Below are 25,127 nucleotides of genomic sequence, written 5' to 3'. Positions count from 1 at the left end.
CATGGGACATTCCATGGTAACTTACAAAGTGACATAGCAAGTTATTTGCATGGCTATGATCAGAAAAAAGAATTTATATGAAATTAGTTGTATTTACTGAGAAAATAATAAGATAGGTCATGCTTTAAAAAACTGTATTACTGTACCATGGAATGACCCCCATAATTACCACCCTGGGGAGATGTAGCAAACTTTCGAGAGGAATAAGTGGAGAAGTTGCCCCTAGCAACATTGATCATTTATATAGTACAGTCTATAAAATGAAAGTTAATAGTGGATTGTTTGCTATGGGCAACTTCTCCACTGTATCATTTGAAAGGTTTGATACATCTTCCTTAGAGAGAGGCGTACATGTGTAACTAGCCTTCAGCTAACGGGAGAGTTGTAGTTCTTTAACCCCCACTGGCAGTTAATATGGGCGAATCTGGGGCATGAAGGTGCGTGTTTTAACCGGCACTGCACGCCCATTACGAGGAGTGTGTGACCAGTGCCACCGCACTGTACACAAGGATGAGGGGGCGGCATGGTTGCCCTGAAAGCACCTGTTTTCAGCTTCCGTTGTGCTGGAGAGACACCCTGCTATACAGACGCAAGGCACATCCTCTGCACACTGGTGCGGCACTGCACCCCTCTGTCTGGGGACCATAATTAATCTGGCTCTGCTCATCATATTACATTTGCACAATTGGATGACAGCATACACTTTTCAGTTTTATTTTCACTTAATATATATCTCTAAACAATGAGAGTAAATAGAACAGCATTTCACATGCTGCATAATAGGGATATATTGTACTGTGCAGGAGGACAATATTGGAACATAGATACATTTCAGTTGACAACTCTTTAAAACCTGAGGCAGTTCATAGGGACAGTTTGCAACTACTGTATGAGACATTACTATTATTATTAATAATGTAATGTCATTGGGGCTAAAATGTGATTTTCCCATCAATTTCTAAAACATATACAGGCCTGATTCAGCAAGGATCGCTATTGCAATCGCAGCCACGATTATGTACGCAGACCAACTGCAATAGTAGAATACTTGGAGGTAAACTGCGCTTCATAGGTGTGGTGAAGTGTGTTACGGGAATTTGGGTTGGGGGGGGTGATAGGAAGGGATGAGTCGACGAGTGCAGCACTGTGAAGTAGGGGTGGCTGGTTGGAATTGGTATGAAATACCAATGGACGGGATGCCGGCTGTCAGTACACCGACAGCGGCATCCCGATGGTTCAAATCAAGACAGGGGAATGGTAAGTAATGTGCCCCCGTCCTATTTACCCCCTAACCCTCCTTTTCTGCACCCTTACACTAATCCTCCCTACCCTGCACCCTAACCCTCCCGGTGCCTAGACCTAACCCTCCCTCCTTAGTGCCTAACCCCCCCCACCGCAGCCTAACTCTAAGTCCCCACGGGCTACATAAACTTAATTTTCTCCCCCCCCCCTCCCCGGCGGCTGATACTTACCTTTCACCAGTTTCCTTACGTTCGGGATGCCGCCTGCTGGGATCCCAGCATCGGCATCCCGAGTCATGTTGGGAATTCGGCGCCAGTGTTGTCTCGGGATTGGGGTACCGGCAGACAGCATCATGGTTGTCGGGATGTTAACTGCATCCTGTCTGGTCCTACTGTGGGTCAACAGAAAAATGAAGGTGTCACATGCGCTCAGGTCTGGTGTCAGTGTAGGGTTGCGGGTTGATGCCCCCTCATTTACAGGACCAGACCTCTTTATTTGAGTAGACACATTGCTTCTCAAAGATGGCCGAATGGTTTTATATAATATTGTCCAGGAATGCAGTCTTATTCGGTGCAGTCTGTGACTGACCTCTGTTGTAGTATGGGTAATGGTGTGGCTCGGTAGGGAGGTAAGTTGACCCTTTGAGGTGGCTAGTAACCGTACGGTTCTGCAAAAACATCGGTACAATCGAGTACTATCGCAGCCTCACGCACACTTGCACAAGCTCCTCTGACCTTACTCAGAAATTGCTAACTTCAGCGCACACTATTGGGCCTCAGGCTGTATAGGGCAATGCAGAAGATAATTTATGCACGCCCATGCAACAGTGCTCAAATGCCCTGGCACGCCTGCGTTTCGCTGCCCGTCACTACCCACAAACGGCACTTCCTGTCAATCACTCTGCGATGGGTCTGTGATCGCAGTGGGCGGCTCTTGCACGCGCACTGCGATGCATATGTAGTGCAGAACAAAACATATGGCCGATTGCGTGCGTACTATCTACAGCGATCCAAGCTGAATCAGGCCCAAACACTGCACTAAAAGCAACATACCATACCCTCCAACATGGCCCCGTCCACTAGGTACAAAATGCTCTGCTCCTAGAATTTTCACTTAAATTGCAGAGCGAAATATTATTATTGCCAGTTACACAGTGCATGTGGTTACACTAGAGCAGGCCTGGCCAACCTGTGTATCTCCAGCTGCTGTGAAACTAAAAGTCCCAGCATGCCCTGTCACAGTTTTGTTATTAGAGAATGCTAAAATTGTGGCAGGGCATGCTGGGATGTGTAGTTTCGCAACAGCTGGAGAGCCGCCCACAGGTTGGCCAGGCCTGCACTAGAGGGCGTGAGGACGGAGAGAGAGCGGAGGCAGCAGGCAGCCAGACCAGCTGCGCACACATAGTACACGTGGTTACTGTTATGTGGGGAGTGGAGGCAGCAGGAGCAGACTTCAACAAACAAAGCAAAAAAAATGACAGTGTAAAGAACGACGTCCTATCAGCGCTTCTCTTACAAATCCATCTTGCCTCTGTCCGCTCCGTCAGATGATCGCTATACAAGCTGCCTGCAGATTGGTTCCTCTCTTCCCTGGGTTGGCAGTGAATATGAAGCCGCCAAAACATGACTAATACCCGGGGTGATCCGCTGCAGAGACCCGGAGCCATGTGACACCGAGTTCGGGTAGGGGCTGCAGCCATAATCCGGATTCCCCTTTAGGCCGCAACGTTTTATGTAGTGACCTGAATATGTCCTTATACTGTATATCGGTGCTCGGTGTAAGTGGCCGGGAAGTGTGCGGTACATGGAGGCTGTCTGCTTCTCATGTCATGCACTCACTAACCATTGCTATACTGCACACGTTATTGCCTATTAGACATTATAAACACAGCTGGGACAGATGTCATTTTGCATATATAAATGTACTTGACCTATATAGTAGCTGTTTACCTTTTTAGTATAGGCTTTTAAAAAGCTCTGAGTAACTCTGGGGAAGATTAAAGATAAGCTTCATTCATTCCCTCTATTTATAAACTTGTGGAAAGTACAGTAGCCTGGTACAGTGCCTGCAGTATGTTATTACTGTGGAACAAGGGTTCCCTATACTGTAGAAAAGTGTCACAGATTTCTATTTGTCAGCCTGTTACACCGTAACTATAACTTGATGGTTCTGCTGCAGTAGTTAGAATAAAGTATTTCTACTTCAGGGTCCATAGGGTATCCACAGGATACCTTGGGGTATAGGTGTGACGTCAGTCGCAGGGCACCAAAGAGTTAAGCTTTCAGCCTCCCAGGATGCACTAGGTCCCCCTCCTATACCCGCCCCCGGGCCAAGGCACCTCAGTTTAGTTTGGTGCCCGGCCGGAGTTGGGTGCACCTGTTGGAGTGGGGGCTAGAAGAGCCCCTGAAGCTTTTTCTTCATGCAGCTGTGGCTGCACATCTGGATGAACAGCATGGACAGTCAGTCCTGACGTCCATGCTGTCTTCCCTACACCCCCCGGTACCAGAACGCCGGTACTGATCCGGGGATGCTGGTGGGTGTCTGGGGTCACAGCTAGCGGTGACCCCAGATGCTCCGGACCATGGCCGGATTCAAGGGGGACAGAGGTAAGCAGGTGGGTCCCCGCTGATCGCATGGTCCTAAGTCCCCAGGCAGGGGGCTCCCTGGGGACTGGCTGCAGCGTGGAGCCAGGCGACCAACCTGCGCTTCCACTACCCCCTGGGACAGCGGACCGCAGCAGAGCGGTAGCGCTGCGGTGTCCCAGGGGTTAAATGCATGCCAGGGGAGCGCGCCTTCCCTGTCTCACAGCCGGCGCCTCCCCCGCTGCACACAGCCCTCTCTGCACTGTGCTGACTGGTCCTGTGTCAGCGCTCCTCCCCCAGGCCAGCTTCTCTCTGCTCCTCGGCGGCCATCTTCTCTGCAACGCATGGTGAACGCTGCTGGAAGCCTGGAAGGAAGCATCGTGGTCTGGGTCCCCCCGCATACCTCTCCTCCGCTGTGGCTCAGGTCTGTGTATGCAGCGCTGTGTCCTACCAGGCCCTGTGTCTGTGTAGTTGAGTGATCAGCGCTGTTAGTGCAGGAATTGTTATTTCTCTGCATTGTATGTGACTGTGCTAGCGCTGCTGCCTGTAACTTTATCTTCTCAAAAAGATGTGAAGGGCGATGCCACAGTCTTTCCTCTTTCGGGTCAGTTGGTGGACCATTTAGAGGAGGCGTGGAAACAACCTGGCAAAAGATACCAGCCGCAGAGACGCCTGGCGGTGGCTTATCCGTTCGCGGATAATTATTTTGCTAAGTGGGAATCCCCTCCACAGGTGGATTCTCACGTGACCCGTCTTGTCCGTAGTGCCACATTGCCGATGCCATCCATGTCCTCCCTTAAGGATGCTACGGACCGCAAGGTGGAAATCTGCCTGAAGTCCGCTTATTCCCTTGCAGGGGGGGCAGCACGGCCGGCTATGGCCATTTGCTGGGTTGCCAGAGCGATGGAGCGCTGGGCGGATTCATTAGAGGCTTCTTTTGAATCCGACTGTCCGGCCGAACAGGCGGAGTTGATTGGCAATCTCCGTGATTCGGCCACCTACATCAACGAGGCGGCTCTAGACATTAGTACTCTGGTGTCTAGAATTTCTTCAGCAGCGGTAGCTGCTCGTCGCACCTTGTGGCTGCGATCCTGGAAGGCGGACGCAGATTCCAAGAAAGGTCTGGAAGCGTTGCCGTTTACCGGAGAAGTTCTCTTCGGTCCGGATCTGGATAAGATTGTGGCCACGCTGGCGGCAGCCAAATCGGCTTGTCTCCCGTCGGCCGCTGCTCCTTCTGGTTCTGGACCATCGTCCTTTCGGTCATCTAGGGCCCAGAGGAGGCCCAAACCACAGTCGTTTCCTCGACAGGCTGGCCCTAAGAAATCGGTCAAGCCCCGGAAACAGGCATGGAGTACCAGACGTCCGGCCCCCAAGCCAGATGACAAGCCTGCGGCCTGACGGTCCGGGCCTCCCTTTGGGGGATCCCAGGGTGGGAGGCCGCCTGCTGCAGGTCGCCCGGTGTTGGTCGGTCACTACGACAGACACTTGGGTTCTGGAGGTGGTCTCCCACGGGTACGCCCTCTCCTTCCGGCACAGACCCCCGGCTCGATTCTTCACCACGGGTCTACCATCAGACCGGAACAAGGCTATGGAACTGCGGAAGGTATTGCACACTATGCTCCAGGCTGGAGTTATAGTGCCTGTTCCATTCTCCCAGAGGGGCCAGGGTTTCTATTCAAATCTTTTTTTTTTTTTTTGGTACAGAAACCCAATGGGTCGTATCGTCCGATTCTCAACCTCAAAGCACTCAACAAGTCTTTGCGGGTTCCGAAGTTTCGGATGGAGACCCTACGGTCCATCATTCTGGCGCTGGAACCAGGGGACTACATGGTGTCATTGGACATACAGGACGCTTACCTGCATGTCCCTATTCTTTTGCGCCATCAACAGTTCCTCAGGTTTGCAATCCGCAGCGACCACTTCCAGTTTCGGGCGTTCCCTTTTGGCCTGGCGACAGCACCACGTGTTTTCACCAAGGTGATGGCGGTCATGGCGGCTTCTCTGCGGCTGCAGGGAGTTCGCATGTTGCCGTACTTGGACGACCTGTTATTGGTAGCAGGATCTCCAGAGCTCCTGTTACGCCACTTGGACCTGACCATTGCACTGCTGCAACGGCACGGCTGGCTAATCAACTGGCAGAAGTCCACTCTAATCCCATCTCGGAGGAGTCTGCATCTTGGAGCCTTATTGGACTCGGGACAGCAAAGGATCTTTGTGACGGAGGACAAGATCTCTGCTTTACAGTCAAGGGTGCGCAGTTGTCTGCACAGCCGCGGGTGTTCCTACACTCGGCGATGAGGTTACTGGGCTCCATGGTGTCAGTGTTCGACATGGTGGAATACGCCCAGTTTCACTCCAGACCTCTGCAGCACCTGATGCTGTCCAAGTGGAACGGGCTGCCTCAGTCTCTGAAGTCCCAGATGATTGTGCTCACCCCGGAGGTTCGCCTGTCCCTTGCTTGGTGGTTACAGACGACCCACCTCAACAAGGGACGTCCGTTCTGGGTCCCATATTGGATCCTGTTGACAACGGACGCCAGTCTTCGGGGCTGGGGAGCGGTTTAGGGTCCACACTTGTTCCAGGGCAGGTGGACGCCGACAGAAGCGGAGCTTCCCATAAATATCTTGGAACTCCGTGCAGTCTTCAATGCTCTCCAGCAGGCACATCGGTTTCTCCAGGGTCACCCGGTGCAGGTCCAGTCGGACAACGCTACCACCGTGGCCTACATAAACAGGCAAGGAGGAACCCGCAGTCGGGCGGCTCTCGTAGAGGTCTCTCGGATCCTGGTTTGGGCGGAGCGCAATCTTCCGACCATATCAGCGGTCTTCATCCCGGGAGTGCTCAATTAAGAGGCGGACTTTCTAAGTCGCCAGGACGTTCATCCGGGGGAATGGTCCCTGCACCCGGACGTTTTTCAACTGCTGGTGGACAGGTGGGGTCTTCCAGAGATCGACTTCATGGCGTCCAGGCACAACAACAAGTTGCCGCTGTACGGGTCTCGCACAAGAGACGAAGGGGCGTCTCTGGTGGATGCTCTGTCCGTCCGGTGGACGTTCCGGTTCGCATACCTGTTCCCTCCGGTCTCCCTTCTTCCACGGGTAATCCGGAAATTCAAACAGGAAGGAGGGACGCTCCTGTTGATAGCTCCCGTGTGGCCCAGACGGCACTGGTTCTCAGACCTACAGGGTCTATCCGTGGACAGTCCTCTGCGGTTGCCGCTACGACCGGACCTTCTGTCTCAGGGCCCTTGTCTTCACCCGGACCTGACGCGGCTGTCTTTGACGGCGTGGCTGTTGAGACGGCCATGCTGAGGTCCCGGGGGTTTTACAGCTCTGTGGTGCGTACCATGTTGCGAGCTCGGAAACCGTCTTCCGCGAGGATATACCATCGCGTGTGGCATACGTTTTTCCAGTGGTGTCGACCGAGAGGTTATGCACCGCGGGAGTTTCGTCTGTCTCGGATTCTCGCCTTCCTGCAAGCGGGACTAGATCATGGGCTTCGCCTGGCTTCTTTGAAGGTACAGGTTTCGGCCCTATCTGTCTGGTTTCACCGTAGGATTGCTACAATCCCGGATGTGCGCACCTTTATGCAAGGTGTTGTCCGCATTCAGCCGCCCTTTGTTCCACCTGTGGCGCCTTGGGATTTGGCTGTGGTCCTGAGGGCTCTCCAAGGACCGCCGTTTGAACCACTGGGCTCAGTGGATCTTAAATGGCTAACAGCTAAGACTGTTTTTCTTCTGGCGATTGCTTCGGCCAGACGTGTTTCTGAGTTAGGGGCTCTTTCTTGTAGACCCCCTTTCTTGGTTTTTCATGGGAACAGGGCAGTGCTCCGCACTCGGCCCGAGTTTCTTCCCAAAGTCGTTTCCCAGTTTCATGTTAACGAGGAAATCGTTGTTCCGGCCTTTAACTCACCGGGTCTTTCCGTGGGTGAGGCCTCTTTGGATGTTGTGCGGGCATTAAGGACTTATGTTGACCGCACTTCTTCGTTTATTAAGTCGGACGCATTGTTTGTCCTCTATGGCTTCCGTAAGAAGGGTTGGCCTGCAAAGCAAACTTTGGCAGCCTGGATCCGTATGGCTATTTCTGAAGCTTATCTTCATGAAGGCCTACCGGTTCCTCCTTCTCTGAAGGCTCATTCCACTAGGTCTGTGGGTCCTTCGTGGGCAGCTCGACGTGGTGCCTCTGCAGTCCAGATCTGCAAGGCCGCTACGTGGTCCTCTGTCCATACCTTCGTGAGGTGTTACAGGTTTGACACCTTCGCCTCTCAGGATGCTTCCTTCGGGCGGCGGATTCTCCTTTCTGCACAGGAGCGTCCCCACCCTTAAAGGATACTGCTTTGGGACATCCCCAAGGTATCCTGTGGATACCCTATGGACCCTGAAGTAGAAAATATGAGATATGGTAAGAACTTACCCTTGTTATCTCTATTTCTACGAAGTCCATAGGGTTCCACAGGACTCCCGCCCTGTCGCACCTGTGCTGCAGATGGGCTTTGCTCTGGTCACCGGTTTTCCGTCTCCCTCTGGTGAGAATGTGATTCTTGTATGTGTCCAGATCTTTGTTCTCTCTCTTCCTTCTCCTCCTCCGGCCTATGGCTTGGTAACTAACTGAGGTGCCTTGGCCCGGGGGCGGGGTATAGGAGGGGGACCTAGTGCATCCTGGGAGGCTGAAAGCTTAACTCTTTGGTGCCCTGCGACTGACGTCACACCTATACCCCAAGGTATCCTGTGGAACCCTATGGACTTCGTAGAAATAGAGATAACAAGGGTAAGTTCTTACCATATCTCATATTATTTTAATGTTTTATAATAATGATAATATAAAATCTTGCTTGTTAGCCTAATGCTGCATACACACGGGACGATTAAAATGCTCGATATGAACAATTACGATATCGATCATATCGTTATCGTTCATATCGTGCATTTTTTGGCCCCTTCCAACCCACCAACGACCTGCAATGCACGGGCACGTATGGACGATAACGATATCGTTCATCGCCCGTGCATGCAGGCCAACCTGGTCAACATCGACCAGGTTACTATAGGGACCCACGACCGTTGATCGTCGGTGGTGTGCTGGATGATCGATATCGATGATCCAGCACACCTGGGAGATCGTTCAACGATATCGTTGACGATTGTCCTGTGTGTGTGTACAGTAATGGTAACTTAGATGTTTAGCTGTTCTATAACATTTGATTTAATTGATATCCACAATACAGTATGACCTAATCATTATTTGCCATCTGTGAATAAATACAGCAGGACTACTGCTTTGATTTGGGGATCAGGTACAGAAGTGTGTGCTCCCCCTAACTAGCTGCTAGTTTTGACTGACTGCCTTCTATATATATTCATTACACTGAACGTGTGCACTGGTTTATTAGAAAGATGTTTGCACCTGAGTTATTGCTTTGTGGTTATTACTTGAAAATTTTTTATTACTTATGCTTGATAAATGCGTGAGTAGTTAATGTTTTTTTATATGTAAAAGTGCCCATTGATGATTCTGTATTGTGCATAATATGGGTTGGGTACTCGATTCCGGTGCTGATAATGCCGGCAGTCAGAATCCCAGCAGTGTAATCCTGACGGTGGAAATCCCAAAGCATGTAGGTAAGTATTGTAACCCTAACCGACCTTTCCCGCAGCCTAACCCTTCCCCTAGTGCAGGGGTTCCCAACCACGATCCTAACAGTCCTGGTTTCAAGTATAGCCATACTTGACCACAGGTGTCTTAATTAGTACCTAAGTTATTTTGATTTAACCATCTGTGCTCAAGCATGAATATCCCTAAAACCTGGACTGTTGGTGTGCCTTGAGGACCGAGGTTGGGAACCACTGCTCTAGTGCTTAACCCATCGTCGGGATCCTGGAGCTGGGATTCTGACTGCTGTTCGTATTCTGACCGCTGGCATTGTATGCGCCGGGATGCTGACCACATCCCCGTGATAGCACTGTACTATGTTTGTATATTGTAGCCAAAAAACATATATTGTGTAAAACTTAATTAAAAAAACAAATGATGAAAGTGTAATAATTTTCAGGGCAATGTGGGTATGAGAAAGAAATAAAATGACAAATTAAAAAAAAAAAAGAATCTTTGAATTTGAGGTTTGGATATTCAAACCATATATTACACCTGCTCTCAGATGTTTTGTAGTTAATTGACCTATTCTGATACCTTTTGCAGGGAACCTGGCCCGCACACTATGTCAACAAATACTCTGTTTGCAACCAAAAAAAGGGACCTCTCAATGCTGTATCGTGTTTATGCTAATTACTCCCCTGCAACTCCCCAAAGTGTCCACAATCTTTGTTATGATCAAGGCTGGCATCCTCCATCAAAACGTCACAGATTAGCCAATACTACAGAGGCCAAAGCCATGGAAGACTTTTTTGGTGACGTTGAAGACTTCACAGCTGATGATTTGGAGGAAATTGACGTTTTGGCTACACAGGCATATACACAGAATAGAGATGTCCACCCAAATAAAATCCAAGCCAATGTACTGTCAAATAACCCATCAACATCTACTTTCCAGCAGCCACAAAGACCAGCACTACAGAGACGAGGAAAAGATCTCTTGAGTATGTTTTTCTTTTTATTTAAATTCACATTTGTATAAAGTAAAAAAAACAAAAAACCTCTAGTTGTAGCAGTTGGGAGATTATGGGGGGTATCCAATAATCCGTGGTAAATTACCGCGACTAATTACCTCACCTGGGGCTATCCAATTAGCCCTGAAGTCGGCCAGACACCGGAACTTATCAGGTTTTTTTTTTTCGGGACCTGATGTGTCCCGAAAAATAATCCACGATAAGTGCCATGTGTTTTCAGGAGAACTATCCTATTATTTCGACTGAAATAATGGGATAGGGTGAAAAAAAACATCGGGGATAATCAACGAAAAATCACCATTTTTTGCAGATCTCGGGGATCAATTGGCACCCAAACAATGTTTGGGGCTAATTGGATACCGCTTTATGCTGGGTACCCTGCATTGTGCTATACGGTGCTGGCACATTCTCAACAGATTCTGCTTTATATTGTGCATAGTATCTATATTCCACGCTCCAGGATGGCCACCCCAAATGTTTTAAATGTGGTGCCATTCTGGGCACCCTCTGGCATCTTGTCAGTCAGTGTCTTTTGGGACAGTACAGTCTCACATCTATATCTCACTAACCTATAAATTCTGACCAAAGTGCAGGTAGCTAGAACTAGGATGGCATATAGAAATCCATGAATTCTGGAATGGGGTTCTCTAATGCAGGGGTATGCAACATGTGGCACTTCAGCTGTTGTGGAACTACCCGTTCCAGCATGCCCTGCCACAGGTTTAGCATGGCTTAACAGCAAAACTGTGTCCTGGCCTGCTGGATGTTCAGTTCCATAGCAGCTGGAGTACCACACGTGGCCAACCCTACTTTAGTGAAAGATAGTGGTGACATGAGTGCCATATATACATGAACTGGAATAGATTATTGGGTGAGTGTGGACTGAATGGATTAAATCTGTGCATGCTCTGCTGATGAATAGCACTGTGTTCACTTTTGATCTGCACACTTGCACGGAGATGGTATGAGGTTGGGGTCTATTACTTATTTGTGTTGCATGGGACACTTAATATTACATTATGGAGTCCTACTTATTTGATTGACGTGTGGTTTCATGCTTATTGGAGTACTGAAGTACCCGACGTTGCCTGGGTTTAAATCTTCAAGTTATTAAGATTTATTATGTGATGTCATCCAAATCCATCCAGTGGAAGGCCCAGAACAGGTTTCCTGGGTCAAAGTTATGTCTGGCGCTCTCCCCTGTGTGGTCCGATTGGGAACCCAACCATTCCATTAGGCATCCCAGACCAATTATTTAAACAGAAAAACACAAAAAGGGACTCCGCACTGGATTAAGTCAATTTTAAGACCATAAGAAAGAATCCAACATATGTGTAAATCATAAGGGTGTTATAAAAACATCCCATACCCATAAACTGGTTGGTGGTGCTCCCCTGGAGTAAGGGCTATACACAACTCGCAATGATTATCCTATAAAGTAGGACAACAGAAAAACACTCCTTTCTGGGGGCACTCAAGGTAAATCATATCTATAGAAAATTACTTAATACATAACTTTTATTATTGAATGCACTTAAAAGGACAAAGACAGACAAACAACGATAAACATAAACCACGATATATACATGTTTTTAGAAAAAGGAATCTGCTCCATGGTGTTGTGTACCATATATAACCGTAGAGTATGGAAATAGATTATACCGCGGTATTAATAAACCAAATATAACCACAGTATATAAAACACACAATAAGAATGGACTGGATGTACAATGTAATATCCTAATATATCCCTTCACCTTGCAATTGCAATGGAAGAGAATCTGGCGAAAATATTGGATATGCTTGACACCATAAAAATAATTTGTAACAATATAAACTTATTCCTGTGTTCAAGCAAGAAAGGAGTGTCTTTCTGTTGTCCTACTTTATAGGATAATCTTTGCGAGTCAATTATTTAAACAGTATGAAAAAACAGATGCAATGTAAAGATAAAGCTGCCAATGTATATCACTAGTTGTTCACACTCAAAACAACAAAAAGTGAAAATCCAATCAAAACGCTGTAATATACGGCGCTACTCTTATAGCATGAAAAAGTTATTCTTGAAAAAGTCAAATGGTTCTGCGATGAAAATCCTTGTCCAGGGGATTCAGTCCTTCCTTTCCAGGAACGTTCATTAGCTAATAGGAGCCCGTGTTTTTCATGTGTCCAATGAAGAATTCCTCCTCTCCCCCAGAATCAAATCATTAAAAAAAATAGAGGAAAGTGGCAAATAATGTGTAGTATATCAGACACATTTATTTTCAAATAAAAACACATTAATGTAGGGCTATTTTCTAGCTACTAAGGAACTTGGTATAAAATATTCCAGATAATGGAGGCTTAATCATCCATAAACATTGCAAGGTGGTAAAAATGGAACCGTACCGTGTAAGGCACCTGGCTAGGTGCTTAAACTGAGCGTTGTGGGGAGGTTTCTCGATTCCTACCCTCCTCCCTTAAAGCAACTCTGTCCGTCGTCCACACGTGGTAATAGTTTCAGTAAATGTAGGTAAGTCCATTAAACGCCGCCAAGTTTCGAGTAGTGATAATCTTCCTCAGGGTGATTTGATACTGGGCCACATCTGGAATTCTTCACTGAACACACGAAAAACACGGGCTCTTATTAGCTAATGAATGTTCCTGGAAAGGAAGGTCTGAATCTCCTAGACAGGGCTTTTCATCACAGAAACATTTTACTTTTTCAAGAATAACTTTTTCATGCTATAAAAGTAGCGCTGCATGTATATTACACTGTTTAGATTGGATTCCAGACCAATTGCCACCCCTCTGTGACGTTTTCATCCAATTCCATCCAGTGGAAGACCCAGAACAGACTGCCCGGGTCATAGTTCTGCCCATCGTACACCCACGGAAGGTTTGACTGGCTCCTCAACCCCCTAGTATGTCTCCTGGGATCCAATGTTACCACTCTAAAGTTTTCGTCCAAATCCATCCAGTACAAGGCTCCCTGGGTCAAAGGTCTGCCCAGCGTATACCACCGGGAGGTCCAACCGGGACCCTAAACCCCCTAAAACCTGGCCAGGATCCAACTAGACCACCTTGCATTGGTTTCATCCCAATTGGTGGAGGGATGTATCTTCAAATTATTAATAGCACTTTCACACAGAAAATAGCCATAAAACCTGGCTTTTACCCAGCATTTGAAGCACAGTATTTTTTGCTGGTTCCACTCTGTACCCCCTATCACACAGAAAAGCAAATTCCTGGGTCAAGCATTTTTTTTTTTATTTCTATTTTTGTAAATGTAAGATTTCAGCATTCATCTGAACCGTCTTGCATAACAACTTTGTTTTTTGTGGACTCCAAGGGGAAATGTAAAAGGTTTTTATTTTACAATGTGTTTACTCTTGAATAATCTTAACATTTTAAGAACAAAATGACAAATCAAGGAAAAGCGTTCATTTTTCACTTGTACCCCTTTCAGACATACAACCCGGGAAATTTCCTGCTCAGACCCGGGAATTTCTCCTGTGCAAATTCCCGGGTATTTGGTCGAGACCCCCTTTCACACTACAGCAGGGCTTGACAAATTTTTCTAAAATCTAGGAGCCAGGATGAAATTGTACGAGCCAGACCACCGTCCCCCCCAAAAAATTACAGGAGTAAGGAGCACAGCTCTGTGTGTTATACACACTATACTAGTCCACAAAATGGTCACAGTTGAATGGATACAGTAAAATGGAGGTCCCCCTCACTGCTCTGCACAGCTCCCCTGCTCCACCCTCCAGTAATAACGGACCACATTTCACTTAAAACAATGGTGCCAGAAAGTACAACAAACCCCCCCCCCTTTCCTCATGGTCACACCACTATCCCTCCTGAAGCCGCCTCGCAATCCCTGGCCATGCATAGACCTTACTACTGGAGAGCTCTATTCAGCCAGAGATAGGAGATAGTAGACAGTTGGGACGTATAGGAGAATCAGCGCAGACTGGGGCAGACAGCAGGGATCAGAGCAGGCCAGGATGGAGAGGAGTCGTCATGTGCAGGCCGGAACGGACAGAGGCACAGCAGTCACCGCAGGCGACACTCAGCACATGCACTCCTGTGCATGATATGAACACCGCAATACTATAGGCACGAATCTCCGCCAGAGCTGATGAGGATCTGCTTCCTCCCTCACTGCAAAATCTGGTAGCCAGGCAGCAAAATCTGGTAGCCATGGCGACCTGGCCCCTGGGATTTGTCGAGCCCTGCACTACAGTGTCTACCCGGGGAATTCCCAGGTAGACCCCTTTCAGACATAAGCCAGGTTTTTTAGTTTTAAATATTACCTGCTTTTCCTAACCTATCCCCTCTCTGGCTGCCGCTGATGATGTCATTATCATGCAGCAGGCAGCCATCCAATCAAAATGCAGCCACTATTAAAATAGTTAATAAAATAAATAATTCCCATCTGCCCTGGTGGTCCAGCATTAGTGCGGGCGGCCCGCTGTGGCTGCGAACCACCGGCTGTTTCCAGTGCCGCTGTGTGTCCCCAGCGTCTGGCTGGGGTTCTCTATGCCTGCGGACCCGACCATGGTCGCTGACTCGATTGTCAGTGCCACAGCCACCGGCGCTGGGGGTGGTGAGCAGCAGTGAAGAGCGTCCTATAGGACACTCTGCGCTGCCAACTCATTGTAATGAGCAGCAGCGCAGAGCGTCGCTGCCAACTCGTAATGAGCAGCAGCGCAGAGCGTCCTATAGGGCGCTCTGCACTTCCAATGTAAAAGCTGCTTGGTGCAGCCCGGGAGTAGTAAACCCGGGTAACACCATTCAGACACGAGCAGGGTAATTTCCTGGGACTTAAGTCCTGGGAAAAACCCTGGTCGATTGAAGGGGCGGCTCCCGGGTAGGTACCTTTCAGGCTGAGGCAGGCCAAATTCCCGGGATTCTCGAGATGTCTGCAAGGGGTATAAGGGCCAAATTCAATTAGCCCCATCAGTATTCTCCCCAGGCTGTTTTTTGCGGGTGCACCACCCGGCACTTGGGGAGCCTGCAAGTGGGGACAGTATCTGGGAGCTGTATAAAAAGGACCAGATCCTACAGAGACTTTGCAGCTTTTTCATAATCAGACAACTGGCCCTCTAATAAGAAGAGGATAATTAATATATAAAATGTTATTTCAAGTTTAAATCATTATAAGGTCAGGGTTCAAAACATTTTATTGCGAAGGCCCCCACCCGGCTACTTCTTGATGCCACCCGGCTGGAATCAATTTCTGGGGAGAACACTGCCCATTATTTTAACGGGGTTGAAAAAGAGTGATAGCCTCAGGCTTTAACGCCCGGGGCTATTCAATTAGAGTACCTTTTTCTCTCGAGCGGCTTGTTAACGCCCATTGTATCAACATGTTAACAGGTGTTAACCCATTAGAATCCGTGAAACGTTCACGGATCTAGTGTTCCTGCCAGCCAGCGGGCAGGGCGCAGACTGTCTGGGCACATATCTGCACGCTTGCGCTCCAGAAAGGGGGCGAGGCCGTGCGCAGGAGGGGGCATGTCCTTATAACATGCCCCCATTTATGCTCACTTGGGGACATTACCAGCACTTACGGAGGTGCTGAGCTTCCCCCAAGCTCTCCCCTCATGGTGAAAAGTTGCTGTGCGCATGCACACCGCCTCTATTTCCCCGGTGGTGATCGGTTACCGCAGCTTTTCCTACCCGCGGGACACTAAGGTAGGAAAGGCAAGAGGGCAGGCTGTTTAAGCAGGGCGCCGCTAACAGGGCAGGGAGCATTTTGATCTTTTAAATCAGTCAGGGAGTGGAGCGGCGCACCGCTAAAACAGCCTAGCGGGAACACTAGGATCTATGGATTAAGTGCCTTGCTTCACCCGTTAACTGGCTAGTTATTGGGGATTTCTTTTTGAGTCTGATCAGACCTCGAAAAAATTTCTCCGAAAAGTGCAGCCTGCGAGTTGTCTTCAGGGCTAATTGAATAGCCACGGGGGATCAATTAGCACGCGGTAAATTACTGTGGCTAATTGAATCCCCCCCCATAGTCTTATTTATGAGGACTGGGAAATATACCTATACAAATCCTTGACGGTCTAGTTTACAGTGCATCCGGAAAGTATTCACAGCGCTTCACTTTTTCCACATTTTGTTATGTTAGAGCCTTATTCCAAAATGGAATAAATTAATTTTGTCCTCAAAATTCTACACACAATACACCATAATGACAACATGTAAAAATTTTTTTTGATATTTTTGCAAATTTAATTAAAAAAACCCACTAAGAAATCACATGTACATAAGTATTCACGGCCTTTGCCATGAAGCTCAAAATTGAGCTCAGGAGCATTCTGTCTCCACTGATCATCCTTGAGATGTTCCTGTAGCGTCATTGTAGTCCACCTGTGGTAAATTCATTTGACTGGACATGATTTTGAAAGGCATACACCTGTCTATATAAGGTCCCACACTTGACAGTGCATGTCAGAGCACAAACCAAGCATGAAGTCCAAGGAATTGTCTGTAGACCTCAGAGACAGGATTGTCTCGAGGCACAAATCTGGGGAAGGGTACAGAAAAATATCTGCTGCTTTGGAGGTCCCAATGAGCACAGTGGCCTCCATCATCCGTACAGTGAAGCATGGTGGTGGCAGCATCATGTTGTGGGGATGATTTTCAGCGGCAGGAACTGGTTGACTAGTCAGGATAGAGGGAAAGATGAATGCAGCAATGTACAGAGACATCCTGGATGAAAACCTACTCCAGAGCGCTCTTGACCTCAGACTGGGGCGACTGTGTGTGTGTATGTATATATATATATATATATATATATATATATATATATATATATATATATATAGAAAGTGATAGCAGCGGCACTCCTTAGTAATAAATCAATAAACAGATGAAGTTCTAAACTTCTTTACTTCAACGTTTCAATCTTTTGGATTTTCGTCAGGAAGATAACAAACAAACATAAACAAACTTACCTAAATAACATACAGAGTCCACCCCGAGTGCGATCGTCTCCGTCCATCTGAGAGGGCGTCTGACGTCATCGCGCAGCACCACGCAGCCCACGTGACGTCCAGAGCTCCGCTCACTATGGCAACCCAGAGAAACAAAATTATTAAGTGAAGAACCTTCACCAAGTTATATACAAAAGGATCTATCAAAACAATATTTCCAATGTGGGTGACATGTCCAGACAATGTAAAATTAATATAGATGTATATATCAAGCAGAATAAATATATATCTATAAAATCGCTATTACAATATAGTTGGGGTCTCTAAAGCAAAGTGGAGAGACCTTAAAGATGAAGTAGCAAAAATATTAAATAACATAAGATTAGTCAAAGCAGGCTAACGATACTGTCTCATTGAGACCATAGGGCTGCAGAGTATTAAGGCGGTAAATCCAATAGGCCTCCTTTTGTAACAATTTTCTAGCTCTGTCACCCCCCCTGTGATGATCTGGGACCTGCTCTATCATTTTGTATCGCAAAGTGGATAAAGTATGTTTACAGATACGAAAATGGCGAGCCACAGGTTGTTCATTCTCTTTACCAGACAAGGCAAGACGGATGGCAGACCTGTGTAAGGCCATCCTTTCACGAAACTGTCTAGTGGTTTTCCCAAACATTTGTAATTCCCTGGTTTTTTAGTCAAAAATGAGTGGAAGGAGTGTGGCCAAAGCCAGTGATGTCATTGTGGACTAGCCAATCGCGAATATTTTTGCCTCTTTTATAACAAGGTAACAAACTGGTGTCCTTAAGACTTTTTAGTCCTGGATCAGTATTTATCATAGGCCAAAATCTTTTGGCCGTGCTGACTATGGACTAAGATTTTTTGACTAAAAAACCAGGGAATTACAAATATTTGGGATGCACTACATGCGGATTTCTTGAGATAGGTGACAGTTTTGTCCATCCACACTCGGGACAAAGATTTAATATTCGTGAAGTATTGACCTGTACCAGTCAATTTGTAATTTATTTTATACGCTGTCCTTGTGGATTACTCTATATAGGGAAAACCACTAGACAGTTTCGTGAAAGGATGGCCTTACACAGGTCTGCCATCCGTCTTGCCTTGTCTGGTAAAGAGAATGAACAACCTGTGGCTCGCCATTTTCGTATCTGTAAACATACTTTATCCACTTTGCGATACAAAATGATAGAGCAGGTCCCAGATCATCACAGGGGGGGTGACAGAGCTAGAAAATTGTTACAAAAGGAGGCCTATTGGATTTACCGCCTTAATACTCTGCAGCCCTATGGTCTCAATGAGACAGTATCGTTAGCCTGCTTTGACTAATCTTATGTTATTTAATATTTTTGCTACTTCATCTTTAAGGTCTCTCCACTTTGCTTTAGAGACCCCAACTATATTGTAATAGCGATTTTATAGATATATATTTATTCTGCTTGATATATACATCTATATTAATTTTACATTGTCTGGACATGTCACCCACATTGGAAATATTGTTTTGATAGATCCTTTTGTATATAACTTGGTGAAGGTTCTTCACTTAATAATTTTGTTTCTCTGGGTTGCCATAGTGAGCGGAGCTCTGGACGTCACGTGGGCTGCGTGGTGCTGCGCGATGACGTCAGACGCCCTCTCAGATGGACGGAGACGATCGCACTCGGGGTGGACTCTGTATGTTATTTAGGTAAGTTTGTTTATGTTTGTTTGTTATCTTCCTGACGAAAATCCAAAAGATTGAAACGTTGAAGTAAAGAAGTTTAGAACTTCATCTGTTTATTGATTTATTACTAAGGAGTGCCGCTGCTATCACTTTCTACATTATAGTTTTTTGTTACTTGCGGAGGGCACCCGAAAATCACTGACTGAGGAGGAGTGCCAAGCTTTATGCCATTTATATATATATATATATATATATATATATATATATATATATATATATATATATATATATATATATATAGATAATGAATTCCAGATGCGGCGGTCTTATTCAATAGATAATGCCAAGCACAGTATGTGCGGGAACGTTTCGGGCCTTTATTAGCCCGTAGTCAGGCTACAATAAGAAAAAGTATTGTAGCCTGACGACGGGCTAATAAAGGCCTGAAACGTTGCAGCACATACTGTGCTTGGCATTATTTATTGAATAAGACCGCCGAGTGCCGCATCTGGAATTCTTTATTTCAATGCATGCAGCGGGCACCGCAGGAACATTGTTTCGATGGAAGGAGTGTGCTGGGTCTTCTGGCTGATAAATATAGATATACAGTCAGGTGCATAAATATTGGGACATTGACAGAATTTTCATATTTTGGCCTCTATTCACCACCACAATTGCTTTTTAATGAAACAAACAAGATGTGCTTAAACTGCAGACTTTCAGATTTAATTTGAGGGTAATTACATCCAAATCAGGTGAACGGTGTAGGAATTACAACGGTTTCTATATGTGCCTCCCACTTTTTAAGGAGCCAAAAGTAATGGGACAAACTAAACAATCCTAAATCTAACTTTCACTTTTTAATACTTTGTTGCAAATCCTTTGCAGGCAATTACAGCCTGAAGTCTGGAACGCATAGACATCACCAGACGCTGGGTTTCATCCCTGGTGATGCTCTGCCAGGCCTCTACTGCAAATGTCTTCAGTTCCTGCTTGTTCTTGGGGCATTTTCCCTTCAGTTTTGTCTTCATCAAGTGAAATGCATGCTCAATCGGATTTAGGTCAGGGGATTGACTTGGCCATTGCATAACATTCCACTTTTTAGCCTTAAAAAACTCTTTACTTGCTTTTGCAGTATGCTTCGGGTCATTGTCCATCTGCACTGTGAAGTGCCGTCCAATGAGTTCTGAAGCATTTGACTGAATATGAGCATATAATATTGCCTGAAACACTTCAGAATTCATTTTGCTGCTTTTGTCAGCAGTCACCTCATCAATAAATACAAGGGAACCAGTTCCATTGGCAGCCATACATGCCCACGCCATGACACTACCACCACCATGCTTCACTGATGAGGTGGTATGTTTTGGATCATGAGCAGTTCCTTTCCTTCTCCATACTCTTCTCTTCCCATCACTCTGGTACAAGTTGATCTTTGTCTCATCTGTCCACAGGATGTTGTTCCAGAACTGTAATGGCTTTTTTAGATGTTGTTTGGTAAACTCTAATCTGGTCTTCCTGTTTTTGTGGCTCACCAATGGTTTACATCTTGTGGTGAACCCTCTATATTCACTCTTGTGAAGTCTTCTTTTGATTGTTGACTTTGACACATATACACCTACCTCCTGGAGAGTGTTCTTGATTTGGCCAACTGTTGTGAAGGGGTTTTTCTTCACCAGGGAAATAATTCTTCTGTCATCCACCACATTTGTTTTTAGTGGTCTTCCGGGTGTTTTGGTGTTGCTGAGCTCTCCGGTGTGTTCTTTCTTTTAAGAATGTTCCAAACAGTTGATTTAGCCACACCTAATGTTTTTGCTATCTCTCTAATGGGTTTGTTTTGATTTTTCAGCCTAATGATGGCTTGCTTCGCTGATAGTGACAGCTCTTTGGATCTCATATTGAGAGTCGACAGCAACTGATTCCAAATGCAAATGTCACACCTAGAATCAACTCCAGACCTTTTACCTGCTTAATTGATAATGAAATAACGAGGGAATAGCCCACACCTGTCCATGAAATAGCTCTTGAGTTGATAGTCCCATTACTTTTGGCCCCTTAAAAAGTTGGAGGCACATATAGAAACCGTTGTAATTCCTTCACCGTTCACCTGATTTGGATGTAATTACTCTCAAATGAAATCTGAAAGTCTGCAGTTAAAGCACATCTTGTTTGTTTCATTTCAAAGCCATTGTGGTGGTGAATAGAGGCCAAAATATGAAAATTCTGTCAATGTCCCAATATTTATGCACCTGACTGTGTGTGTGTGTGTATATATATATATATATATATATATATATATATATATATATATATATATATATATATATATATATAATTTATATTTATTAAGTACCTATACTGTGCATGGGCGATGTTTTTTCTAATGCGCATACGTCAGAGTCGCAGTATGCATTTGCCGCGATGGTCTTGCAATGGCAGTCACAGAGAGGATTTATTTGCAAAATGATTGACAGTCCGGGACCACTTATGGGTGGAAACGTGGAAGGTGGCAACTCGCACAGGCATGTCTCAACCAATTTGGGGGCGTCACAACCTGCGTTTGTGATCCTGTACGCAGCTGTTAAGGCTCTCGCATCTTAGTTCCTTCACCCTTTCTGCGCGGCTATAGGGTTACTCATAAGTCTGATGATTGGCAGTGTGCAACAGATAGTTACGTCGTTGTACACAAGCCGTGGATACGGCAAAGTCGATATTTCAATACATATCCCAGCGGCTGAGAAATTGTAATATTTTTGCACATCTGCTGCGTATGAGATCACAGCTGTGACAGCTTTTGCATCCATCCATCCAATCAGGCCCAAACTACCAATACAGTAGGAAAATAATATACAGGTTGAGTCTCCCATATCCAAATATTCCGAAATATAGAATTTTTTTGGCGTGACTGAGATAATGAAACCTTTGATTTTTGATGGTTCAATGTACACAAACTTTGTCTAAGCCACAAATTATTAAAAGTATAGTATAAAATTACCTTCAGGCTGTGTGTATAAGGTGTATATGAAACATAAATGAATTTCATTTCTGTACACAAACTTTGCTTGAGCCACAAAATTATTGAAAATATAGTATACAATTACCTGCAGGCTGTGTGTATAAGGTGTATATAACACATAAATGCATTCTGTGTGTATATTGGGTTCCCATTCCCAAGATACAGTATTTCATTATGATATGCAAATATTCCAAAATATGGAATATTCCGTTATCCAAAATACCCCTGGTCCCAAGCATTTTGGATATGGGAGACTTAACCTGTACAATCCAAGTGCATAAAATCATAGGTTAAATTTGCTTACTTAAGCATTACTGGCAGCAGACCAGCAGGAGGAATACCTCAACGCGTTTTATCCAATTAAAATGTTTAGGACTTGGTCAGGACTTCATATACAGTATATAAGACAGTTGAGTATGTGATATTGTGCATGCTTTTGTATTCGTTTTCTCTTCACCATTGGTAAGATGTTTTTGATTTCCCTAGATTCCCGAGATGATGGTGATGATAATACCTTTGGTCCGGAAGTTTTGCAATCTCCGCATGAAGATTTGAAACAAAAGGTGGGTGGTAAATGGACCCCTGTGCTTTGGATACCTAAGGCTAGATTTACTAAGGTGTATTTTGCATTTAACATTTTTATTTAAATTTTGGGGTCAAAACCGCAGAGAATCGGACCCTTGCAAAAGCTGCCACTTAGTAAATCTAGCCCCTCTCTTTTTTTTATAATATGATAGAAATGGACCAGGTATTATGTAATAGCTAGCAGCTTCCCATATATTAAATAGTCAGGGGTTGGTAGCACCAAGTAGCAGATTGAGTTCTTCATAATTCAGATAGGCTTTTGTTTTACTCTTGTTCACAAATAAAGAAACCGTTTAGCTCTGACCACTTTCTGGGATAAAGCTAAAGCAACTCTCAGCCCACACAACTAATAATAAGTATTATTTTATTACATTTTCATTAAAACTTAACTATAAAAAAAAAAGCTCACATTAATATTGATTCCAGCCGAATCCTAAGGTGAGATATATAAATAACAGAAATTCAGAGTGTCCTTTATAAGTATTTCTGTGGCTGCATATGTACAACGTCATAAGAATAATTGTGGACTTCACCTGTTCCGCTTCCCTAGTAGGGTCATTCCACACCAAATCAACACAGGGTTTCAACCAGACCGTTTCAGATTGTAATGAAATTTGGTGTATTATTTGATTCCTTGGCTGTGAAGATAAGTTCAAATTCGTAAGCTATGTACACTGGTTTTGAAGTTCTATGCATTTAGAGCTGCCATTTTTTTTAAAGAAAAATGTACTATTAAATGTATTTAAATTGCTTTGCTGCTCACCTAATTGAGCTAGAGAGTTGGGCAAGGTCTAATTTTAAAACTTTTTATGTGCTTTCATATGATATATAACAGCAGTTTGTTTCAATAAAAATAAAAACTTAAACATTTTTAAAATCAAAATTTTGATTTTCTCAAAGCCATATTTTTACATTTTTGCAAAAACTCTCAAAGTGTTCATATTGTTAATAAATCCCCAACGTTTTATTGTGGGATCATGATGGGATCATCTGCTACATAAGGTTTTCACTTTGAACTGTTTGTTAAAATAATGAAAATGAGAACTATCTAGGCCTGTTCTTTTACTTTTCATTTATTTCCTTAAACAACCCATTTGATGTATATTATGTACAATGACACAGAGTATGCTAATACTAAAATATTTAAAACTTTTGATCATTTTATGTCTTTCACATATTTTAAGAAAGCTTACTACAGATCATTACCATGCTGCTGCTCCTCTGGATGGATGGTGCTACTTGATGGATTGGAACTGGCTGAAGGTTTCATTTGTTTTTAGTATTTCCATTTCAGAAAGGGTGTACAGTCCACCTGTTGGAGTTAGCTGATTCTCCTTACACAGAACATCTACTATAGGAATCCATAAAACATCTGGCTTCCCTTGTTATGAAAAATATGGTGATGGACCAGCTGGATGGAGGAATGCCACTTACATTTGGATGTTGTCCTCTTTCTCCAGAATAAATGCGAGCCACCATTTGATGTCATAGACAGCAGTTACATACCCTCTATGGTCTCTATAGGACTATGACGACCGCGCTGGTCGCGTAATCAAAGTCTAGGGTGCAGTGCAGCTGCCTAGTCATCAAGGCTGTTTTGACTGTCCTGGCAGTGGCTGGAGGGTTATTGGGGTCCAGCAGTTACTGGGGCAATGCACTACTGGGAAATAATTTCCATGAGACTCTGCTGAGGGGCGAGAGGAGCATGTGCTGAGCTCTCATTGCAGGAGCCCATCACATGCTCCTGTGACCTGTGGAGATCAGCAGCAGCCCCATGCCTGGCTGGGTGACTGAGGATTCTTTTCTTAACTAATTAAAGCCCACCCAAACCTCCCCTGTCCCTGAATTACTTGTACTTGGCCAGGGAAATGTAATAGGCAGGCCTATTCAATATAATTGAAGTGTCTTTCCACATGGAGTATCTTTCCACTTACAGTAAGTTTGCGCGCCTGCACAAATGTGGGAGCAGGCGCTGTCTGTAGAATCTCGTCCCAAAACACACCTGAAGTGGAAGGTGTATTCCTCTAATGAAGTGAACTGGAAAAAATATTCTTTTGTTAATTTTCTCAGATGTGTAGTTAATAAAATGTTCATTAATCGCTCAAAAATGAAAGCTCCAACAGTATGAACAATTTGAGTTTTTTTTTTAAATGTAAAAATATGGCATTTTGAGAAAATCAAAATTTTGATTTAAAAAAAATTAATTAAAACATACTGCTGTGTTATATATCAAATGAAAGGCCATAAAAAAGATGTTTAAAATGAGAGCAAATTAAAAAAACTGTTAAAAGCAAATTTTTTGTTAAAAAGTTTGTGTACCGTTCGCCTGAATGTGACTGTTTGCACATATGCGCATGCCCATTATTCCGGCAATCCTATTGCAAAAGACTTGATGCATCATTCGCCCGAAAACACTTCATGGTGTTATATACCGTATATACTCGAGTATAAGTCGACCCGAATATAA

At 45.0% G+C, this 25,127-nt stretch overlaps 1 protein-coding gene across 2 annotated transcripts in view; it reads left to right on the top strand.

Annotated features, from left to right (window-relative positions):
• Nucleotides 1-2,552: 2,552 nt before the first annotated feature.
• The window catches only part of ATRIP (ATR interacting protein), a 92,444-nt gene continuing 69,869 nt past the window's right edge, over nt 2,553-25,127 (top strand). Inside the window, exons 1-3 of one of the 2 annotated variants that reach the window (XM_088456915.1) lie at nt 2,553-2,924; nt 10,019-10,416; nt 22,562-22,638. In XM_088456915.1, the coding sequence (XP_088313041.1) occupies nt 10,038-10,416; nt 22,562-22,638 (456 nt within the window). In that variant the 5' untranslated portion in view covers nt 2,553-2,924; nt 10,019-10,037. The remainder of the gene's footprint in view (nt 2,925-10,018; nt 10,417-22,561; nt 22,639-25,127) is intronic. The other variant, XM_088456914.1, reaches the window with a different exon arrangement.

This window comes from Taudactylus pleione, unplaced genomic scaffold (genome assembly GCF_031769625.1).
Source record: "Taudactylus pleione unplaced genomic scaffold, aTauple2 ptg000726l, whole genome shotgun sequence".
NCBI classification, from domain to species: Eukaryota; Metazoa; Chordata; class Amphibia; order Anura; family Myobatrachidae; genus Taudactylus; species Taudactylus pleione.
The sequence above is the reverse complement of the archived record's forward strand: the minus strand, read 5'-3'. Positions and strand labels throughout refer to the sequence as shown.